At 34.9% G+C, this 9,386-nt stretch overlaps 1 protein-coding gene across 1 annotated transcript; it reads left to right on the top strand.

The window, feature by feature from the left end:
• Nucleotides 1-3,558: 3,558 nt before the first annotated feature.
• On the top strand, nucleotides 3,559-9,386 carry LOC18054427 (WD-40 repeat-containing protein MSI4). Its single transcript, XM_006451411.2, has 15 exons — nucleotides 3,559-3,946; nucleotides 4,030-4,093; nucleotides 4,189-4,275; nucleotides 4,368-4,430; nucleotides 4,605-4,670; nucleotides 4,801-4,875; nucleotides 5,420-5,495; nucleotides 5,839-6,064; nucleotides 6,335-6,416; nucleotides 7,131-7,204; nucleotides 7,294-7,405; nucleotides 7,523-7,597; nucleotides 7,712-7,788; nucleotides 8,425-8,524; nucleotides 9,087-9,386. Exons 1-15 carry the CDS (start codon nucleotides 3,735-3,737, stop codon nucleotides 9,186-9,188), a joined length of 1,491 nt encoding a protein of 496 aa, XP_006451474.1. The 5' UTR covers nucleotides 3,559-3,734; the 3' UTR covers nucleotides 9,189-9,386.

Raw genomic sequence — 9,386 nt, 5'->3', positions numbered from 1 at the left:
CATCTATATTTCATGTGACCATTTTGATTACAATAATGACATACAATCTTATGATCATTTGTGGAGGTAGCTTTAACAAAATAATTCTTATAATACTTTTGCTTCAAGTTAGGCTTATATCCAAGTCCTCATTTATCAAAAACACATTTTTGTGAGTTAAGCATATTATCCAACATCTTTTGCCCATTTGTAAATTTCATTCAATTCATTACTCTTTTTCTTGAGCATTTCGTTCTCATTTTTCAACTCATCTATATGTGATTCTAGATGCTCATGTAAAATGCTAGGTTTCTCATTTGATAATGCAATTTCATCATGCAATGTTTTGTTCCATATTTCAAGGCATACAATTCTTGCATTTAGAGATTCACTTTCATTTTTAAGCTTTGTCATTTCCTTTTTAAGACATACATTCTTTTTACCAATCTTCATCAACTCATTATGCAAATCTTTAAAAGCATCATACAATTCATCATAGGTGGGATTACTTACCTCATTGAGATCATCATCCCCTCCTATTGCCATAAGTGCTAGGTTTGATACTTCTTGCGATCCTTCTTCATCACTTGATTCTTCTTCACTATCATCCCAAGTTGCAACCATTGCTTTCTTCTTGAGTTTGTTAATAAGCGGGCACTCCGATCTTATATGTCCAGGCTTCTTACATTCATAGTATGTGATTGCCTCCTTTTTCTCCCTATGGTTCTTGAAGTTTCTGAAATTTCTTCGCTCTCCGGTTTTCTTGAAGAATTTTCTGAACCTCCTTGCTAGCATGGCTAGCTCTTCATCATCCGGTTCACTCTCTCCATCACTCTCATATTTTGAAGCTTTGAAAGCAATGCTTTTCTTCTTCTCCTCATGTTCTTTTTCTGCAACTAAATTATCTTCATATGAAATGAGAGAACCAATTAAATCATCAAGAGGTAAAGTATTTAAATCTTTGGCCTCTTCAATGGCGGTTCTTTTAGGTCTCCATTCTTTTGGAAGTGACCTAATGATTTTCTTAACTTTCTCACTATTTAAGAAGGTTTTCCCTAAGGCACCTAGGGTGTTCACTATGTCCGTGAATCTAGTATACATAGAATACACATTTTCATTTTGTTCCAAATTTGGAACAACTCATATTGACGAGTGTATCTACTGATTTTAGACTCTTTAACTTGATTTGTCCCTTCATAGACAACTTCAAGTTTATTCCATATTTCTCGTGCACTTTCACAACTAGATACTCTATGGAATTCTTTCTTATCAAGGGCACAAAACAAAGCATTCATAGCCTTGGAGTTTAAAGACATTTTTCTCTTTTCTAACTCACTCCATTGACTTGATGGTTTAGGAATATCATCTCCTACTTCATCTTTAAACATAGGCATGAATGGACCGTCATAAACAACTTCCCAAATTTCATAATCTAAGGCTTGCAAGTAGATTCTCATTCTACTTTTCCAATAAGCATAGTCATTTCCATCAAAGAATGGTGGTCTAGTTGTAAATTGCCCTTCTCTAAAGGTTGAGTCATTTAGGGTTGCCATGGATCTTTTACTCTAGACGATTAAGTCTTAACAAGAGAACAAGGCTCTGATACCAATTGAAATACGAGTATGCAACCCAAGAGGGGGGGTGAATTGGGATTCTAAAAATTATTTAATTTATAAAGAAAAACTTAATGCAAATATAATCCAAATTCAAAGCAAAAGCAATTAAGTTGATCACAATGTAAAAAGATAAGAGAAGAGGGATTCAAACACTGAGATTTTTACGTGGTTCGGCCAACCTCGCCTACGTCCACTCCTCCAAGCTTTCCGGGCTTGAGGATTCCACTAAGCAAGCCATTAAGGCTTCAAATGCTTACACTTGACTTCCAAGGTGTCAATAAACCTTTACAACAAGAGATTATCCCCAATCTCTTAACCCAAGTGTATCCCAACACTTATAATCACTCAAAGTAAAAGATTACAAATTGTTTTGCCTCTCACAATATATATAAGATTACACAATGATGCTTAATATGTGAATAGATGAAGCAAGAATGTGTTCTAAGCTCTATGAAGATTGTATTCTCGAATATTAGCTCAATGGTCGTGTTGTGATCAAATCTCTTTGAATTTGAATGAGTTTATTTATATCTGCAGCTGAAAACTAGCCGCTATAGACTGTCTGCACACTGTCAGATCGCCGTTTGACTGGTCAATATGACCGTTGGGCTGATTTTTCAAATTGTCGGATCGCAGTTAACTAGATGTCGGATCGCCGTTTATGTCCAAAGGCTACACTTCACTTCTGGTTGCTATCGGCGAGCCGTTTATCAAATTTGTCATATCACTGTTTAGGTCCAGAGGCTACTGGTTGATATCGGCGAGCCGTTTATCAAACCTGTCGGATCGCCGTTTAGGTCCAGAGGCTATACTTCAGTTCTGGTTGATATCGGCGAGCCGTTTATCACACATGTCGGTTAGCCGTTTTCCACAAAAACTGCTGCAGTGAACTATTTTGCAAGATGACTGTTTTGTCTCCAAATCTTTATAAAAATACTTTATGAAACTTGTCAAAATAGATGAAAAATATGTTGAGGTTTTAAAAGATTAATCAATCTTAATCATGTTTGTTATCATCAAAATCAATTAAGGAATTATTTAAGTTAACAAATTAATATTTAGATGAATTTTGAGAAAAAGAAATTGACTACAAAATATGTATAATACTTTTTATTTTTAAAAAATAAAACAAAACAAAAAGTATTGTATAAGATTTTTTTTTTTTGTTTTGGGCCTTGGCCATTCTTCTTCATCTTTGTCTTCTTCTTCTTCTTCTCCTTCTCTTTCTTTCTTTTTTTTTTTGGTAGTATTTATGGAATACTTTCTATTATTATGTTCTCATTGCAAGTCATTTTGAGTGTAAAATTCAATATTGAACATAAATAAACAAAAAAATTAATAACTAAATTATGTTTTTTTTTACAACTTGATTTAATAATATTATTGCAGTTAAATCTCTTAAAAATAGTATGCTAAATAATTTTATTAGTGTTTTAAATAAATAAAGTTAAGTAATTTAAATAGTTTAAGTAAGGATATTTTTAAAATTTTAAAGAGTACAAAATAAAGCTTTATTTTTTTGTAATTAGGCTATAAGTGTGTGAAGTAATAAAGTGTTCAAAGTACAAATAATCTCATCCTTATTCAAAATACATTTGAAATAACTATAAAACCAGTTAACGTAAACTTTAAACATGAAGTTTGTTTATATTAATAAAAAATAAATAAAACTATTTATGGAGAATTTAGAGTTTATAATTTGTTTCCATCGATTTAAAATAACAACACATTTCCAAAATATTCAAAATAGTAACTAATAAAAAATCTTTTACATTTAAGAATAAAATTATCATTTTATCAATATTCTGTTTAATCATTTAACGAAATTAATGAAAAAGTAGAATAATGATACACCTTATAAGCTTCGCGAAATATTATATAAAAAAGATTATTATAATTTTTGATAAAGATTTATGGATATTTGCCCTCTTAAATTGCATTACAATAATAAAATGGTCTTTTCATACGGATTTTTTAACACGCTCCAATACTCTTCTACTTCACCATCCGTCCCCTTCCCACTCTCCCTCGCCCTCTCAGAGCAGCAGTCGGTCGCTGTCCCGCTGGTTGAAATAGAAACTGAAAGGCTATTTTGAAATTGTAAGTGTCGCGGAGAGTAGAAATTGAAAAGCTCTGAAAATGGATCCACAGGCACCCAAGAAGCGAGGCCGCAAACCAAAACCCAAAGAAGACAAAAAGGACGAGCCCAAGATGAAAGAATCCACCACCACCAAACGCACTGCTCACCAGCACGCTGTAGACGACAAGTACACTCACTGGAAGTCTCTCGTTCCCGTTCTTTACGACTGGCTCGCTAACCACAATCTCGTTTGGCCCTCTCTCTCTTGCCGGTAATTCATTTTCTAGGGTTTTGTAAATTTCTAGGAACTTTCTTGTGAAAAAATTGGCTCATTTGGGTTTTTCTTTGAAACAGATGGGGTCCACAGCTTGAGCAAGCTACTTATAAGAATCGCCAACGTCTCTACCTTTCTGAACAAGTAAGTTTGTTTCTTCGTACAAATACACTGTTCTTGTTAATGGGATCTTTTCTTTGTTTATTTTATTTATTTATTTATTTATGTTGTGTTACCAGACTGATGGCAGCGTTCCAAATACACTGGTGATTGCGAATTGTGAGGTTGTCAAACCAAGAGTCGCTGCTGCCGAGCACATTTCTCAGGTGCTTGCTTTTTCTTTGTTTCGTTTTCACTTTCTTTTCGTTCGGTTGCCTTCTTCATGTTTCTATGGACATTTGCTATGTTGTTGTTTCAGTTTAATGAAGAGGCGCGATCTCCGTTTGTCAAGAAGCACAAGACCATTATACATCCTGGAGAGGTATGGGTGTGATGGAGAGTAGATTATACGAAATGAGCCTAGAAAGCTATTACTTCTGCCTATTAATAAAGAGCGCAAATCTGTTGGGTTGTTCTTCTACTTATCTGCTGTAATTTTCTTAATGGTGGAGCTTCAATTAATTGTTAAATCTCTTCACGGAATGTCAATATGCAGGTCAACAGAATCAGGGAACTTCCACAGAATACTAAGATAGTGGCCACACACACAGATAGTCCTGATGTAAGAGGCAATTTTTCTTTCTTCTCTTTTGTTTTTTCTTCAGTTCTCTTGGTCCAAGGGTTTTCATAGCTAGGATTTCTTATTTGACAAAGTTTGATTTGTTTCTTAACTGGAACTTTTCAAAATTCAGGTTCTCATTTGGGATGTTGAAGCTCAACCTAACCGTCATGCTGTTCTTGGAGCCACCAATTCTCGTCCAGATTTGGTATATTTTAATTGCTATATCCTATATATAGCAAATTTTCTGTTATTTTTCCATTTGAAATGTTGAAATCTTTATGTAAATACTTGAAATTGTGAAAACTTGAATAGAAGGTCAGAAATAATTGCCCCCGAGGGGTTAGCCCAGTTGGTTGAGGGCTTGGGATCTGATGCTTGGCTGTATCGAGGTCTCAGGCTTGATCCTTTGTTGGCTCATGGCTCATGGGGTTGGAGCGCCCAACTGACCCCCTCGTTTAGGGCATGGTCGGGCGGACCCATGGTCTGGGTCAGTGCAGGAGCCTGGGTTATCAAAAAAAAGACAAAGTCAGAAATACACATATAAAAACTGAAATGGAGGTGAAAAGTTTTCTCAGCTTGTGTTGAATCTATTTGCAGATATATGTATGTATATGATTTTAGTTACACTCCAGTTCTTTTAGCATCTTCTTTTCAGAGACTTTGTGACATCAGTCTTTAAAGAAGTATCGCTAATATCTTTTCGTGCTCCTTCTAATTTTAACAAAGTTAACTTGGAGCTCTTTCTGCAGATTTTGACTGGACATCAGGATAATGCTGAATTCGCTCTTGCAATGTGCCCAACAGAACCCTATGTGCTTTCTGGAGGTGGGGAATTTTCTATTTTAATGTATTGTTAATGAAATAACTGGTTCCTTTCCAATATTGACTGGAATTGAAGTGAGTTAATAATGCCTTGGGTATGTAGGAAGTAGGATATGGAGTTTTTCAAATACCTTTATTAACTAAGTTCTGCATTATTTTCTTTCATGTTATTTTTTGAGGTTTCTCTTGTTGTTCTGTACATAATGAATATTCCTGAACATCAAATATCTTGAAATATCGTTTATGATTCCAATGTGCCTGTGAACTTTTTGGCATTTCAGGATCTGAGGGGTATCTCTTCATGAGAGTTTCATCTTATCAATTTTCTTCTTTTTTATTTTTGCAGGTAAGGACAAGTCAGTGGTTTTGTGGAGCATCCAAGACCATATAACTTCATCGGCCACTGATCCAGCAACCGCTAAATCTGCTGGATCAAGTGGATCAATCATTAAACAAAGCCCCAAGCCTGGGGATGGTAACGACAAAGCTGCTGATGGCCCTTCTGTTGGTCCACGGGGTATCTACAATGGGCATGAGGATACAGTTGAAGATGTGACATTCTGTCCATCCAGGTAACTTGCATATGGTGATTCACTAGTTCCTTCTTGGGTCTTAGCATAAAGTTTCAACTCTCATATGACATGGGTATCAGTGTTTGGTTTTAGTGATTAATGTTGATGCTTGGGCTTGTTGTTCAACTTAGTTACTATGTTTTGATTATTTCTCTTTAAATTTATCGAAATTTATCATCTGTTCTTTGTGAATACCAATAGCATAAAAATAGTTATTTGTGGGTTTTTAAGTGGCCTTTTATGTCTGACAACCTTGTATCTCTCCTAAAGTGCGCAGGAGTTCTGTAGCGTTGGTGATGACTCATGCCTTATATTATGGGATGCCCGAGTTGGCACTAGCCCAGTCATTAAGGTAATGTCCCCTATATTTATCTCCTTAGTCTATTTTTGTTATTCTTTGTTACATGATGTTTATTCTTTAGTCTTCTTTGGTATTCCTTTTTATATGATGTTCATTCTTTGCTTTTAACTATAGATTAAGAATCCATGTTTATCCTTTTTGATTATGTGATAATATTCCAAACATTCTCTATTGTTGTTTGCATGTCTGGTAGCACATTTGTTGACTCTTTCCTCTACTTTTTTTCCTTATTTGAATACTGCAGCTTAATAGCGAGTAGTGCAAATTTTCAGGGAACCTTTTATGTTTTGAGACTTGAGAGTATGTGTTTGGAAGAATTGAAGTTTGGCACTTGAAAAGTGGAATCTTGTTTCAAAGATTTTCAGACTTTGAGGGCTTTTTTCTTTTAATAAATATATATTCAAAATATTTGGTACTGTGAAATTCTGGATTCTCTTGCAAAGAACTCTCATCTGCTGCAAATTGTTCGGCAAGCAAATTTTATGTGAATATTTACCAAATATTAACTCTAGTGTTGAATTTAACTTGGTTGTATCAATGCATTGTTAGTTCTGCAAGTACCTTCTCTTATTAATTTTATAGCCTTCTCTGACAATTTTGGAATTTGGGTGAATTTTTCTTTTCTTTTTTTGGAGTTTGGGCATGATTACTTCTAAGATTAGTCTTGTATTCTGATGATAATATATGTGGATTTCTCACTGACAGGTTGAAAAAGCACATGATGCTGATCTTCACTGTGTTGACTGGAATCCCCTTGATGATAATCTTATCCTTACCGGGTATTATAACGTTAAATTCTCTGCTGTTTTGCACTGATGCTGAAATCATAAATCACCTTTTGTGATTTCTATTTCTATGATTTCTCCAGGTCAGCTGATAACTCTGTCCGCATGTTTGATCGGCGTAATCTCACTTCTAACGGAGTTGGATCGCCTATCAATAAATTTGAAGGTCACAGTGCCGCTGTTCTCTGTGTTCAGGTATTAAATAATTCTTCTTTTTCTTTCCCCACATACCTTGTAATTGTTATGAAGTTAATGTGTCGCAATGAGTGTGTAAATATAAGCTTTTACTGAATTATTTCGTTTATTTTTCAGTGGTCTCCAGACAAGTCGTCTGTATTTGGAAGCTCTGCAGAGGATGGTCTCTTAAACATTTGGGACTATGAGAAGGTGGCAATAGCATCTATCTTTGTCTGAGATTGTTTATGCTTCACTGTGTAATTGGGTGGGTTTTACCCAAATGTATTATATGTTTACCTTCCTGTGATTGTATCACTATTGCAGGTTGGTAAAAAGGTGGAGCAGGGGCCAAGAACCACTCATTATCCTGCAGGCTTGTTTTTCCAGCATGCTGGGCACAGGTCTGTAACTAGTAACTGCATTCTTCCGCTAATTTGTATATTAGCTCTGGGTTTTTGATTCACCCACCATCTGTTTTGAACCTGGCTGTCATGCTTTTGTTCATTGCCTCTCTCTCTTTTCATTTTGTCATTTTATTAGTCCGTCCAGTTCCATCAAATTTGTGCTGCGAGAATCATGTCTGGTAGATAACAATGATGGCCTTTCTTATGCTAACAAGAAAATCAAGATTTATTGCCATCTTGAAGCACTGAAAAGTTTTCAAATCAAGAAAAATTTCATCTTCTGTTGAAGAGATAAGTTCTTTAGATTTTTGACAATAGTTTTTCTTATTTTGGTGGATTTGTGGTCCCATCAACTTCTGTACAATTGTCTTATGTTTTAAGATATCATCCTTTTTTTCTTTAAAAAAAAGGTTTGCTTGTTTTGCTAGGATTTTTCTAAAACAGTGTAGAACACGTAGTAATCTCTATTACCTATTCTTATTTGTCTTAAAGGAAATTTGGTTCCTGCTTTATGTTATTATTATCGTTATTTTGATAGCTGTGTATATTTTCAAGTTTTAACTGTTATATATCTGCCATTCTTCATGTTTATCTAATCTCACTCTCCTATTTTTCTCCTTTCTTTTTAATAAGGGACAAAGTTGTTGACTTCCACTGGAATGCATCTGATCCATGGACTGTTGTTAGTGTCTCTGATGACTGCGATTCTACTGGTGGAGGAGGAACACTGCAGGTATTAATTCCTTTTCCTCCTTGTAAATGGTTTTTAACTTTTTAGCTTTTAACTTTTCATTTACTTGTTCTTCTAAATGAGCTTGAGAAGAAAAAATTTGCTAACAAATACAACTTTGTCCAAATTATAAGCAATTGTAATGGATTATCAGTGATTCATAACTTTTGATTAATTATGATTGAAATCTTCTATAGATGATTAGGGAAGTGTCAATTAAAATGTTTCAAAAGCATTTTAGTTAAAAAGTGCTTTGCTGGCCCAAGAATTGCAGCTATGAAAATTGGTAATATTAGTTTTTCCTGAAATCCTTTTTGCATCCTTGTTAGTTTCAGAAGGGATTGGGAAACAAAAGTCCTACATTGAATTGTTTTCCATTTTTCATCCCCTTGAAAGTCATGTATTTTTTTACTTTTGTGGTATTGAATAATGGAATATTTCACATGCTAATATTTAAAAGACAAACCCCCCCCCCCCCCCCCCCCCCCCCCCCACCCCAACAAATTACTTCTCTTCTCTTAATGCTGTGGTAATTGATATGCTAATCTTGTGATGACATAAACAGATATGGCGCATGAGTGATTTGATCTATCGGCCGCAAGATGAGGTTTTAGCAGAGCTTGAGAAGTTCAAGGCCCACGTAATTTCATGTACTTCAAAGCCTTGAGTCAACCGAGTGATAAGAAATCGTAGAGCACTTGTTTAGATGTCTAGAACTTCTTGTAGTTTATCATCTTTATTGAGCTATTGGGTACACTAGACACTTGGAAATTGATTGGTATCCTTTATTTAGTTGTATTTTAGTAGACTATACGTTTCAAGAAATGAGGTTGTATGATGAAGGTTTCTGACCATCTTTTATTAC

The sequence above is a fragment of the Citrus clementina genome, unplaced genomic scaffold (genome assembly GCF_000493195.1).
Source record: "Citrus clementina cultivar Clemenules unplaced genomic scaffold, Citrus_clementina_v1.0 scaffold_1, whole genome shotgun sequence".
Lineage (NCBI taxonomy): Eukaryota > Viridiplantae > Streptophyta > Magnoliopsida > Sapindales > Rutaceae > Citrus > Citrus x clementina.
The sequence above is the reverse complement of the archived record's forward strand: the minus strand, read 5'-3'. Positions and strand labels throughout refer to the sequence as shown.

Excerpts from the sequence above, each read along its gene's own strand:
- LOC18054427 (XM_006451411.2), top strand. The coding sequence starts at position 3,735 with ATGGATCCACAGGCACCCAAGAAGCGAGGCCGCAAACCAAAACCCAAA. Across the intron at positions 4,431-4,604 it reads CCATTATACATCCTGGAGAG|GTCAACAGAATCAGGGAACT; the intron begins GTATGGGTGTGA and ends GTCAATATGCAG. Across the intron at positions 7,598-7,711 it reads ACATTTGGGACTATGAGAAG|GTTGGTAAAAAGGTGGAGCA; the intron begins GTGGCAATAGCA and ends TCACTATTGCAG.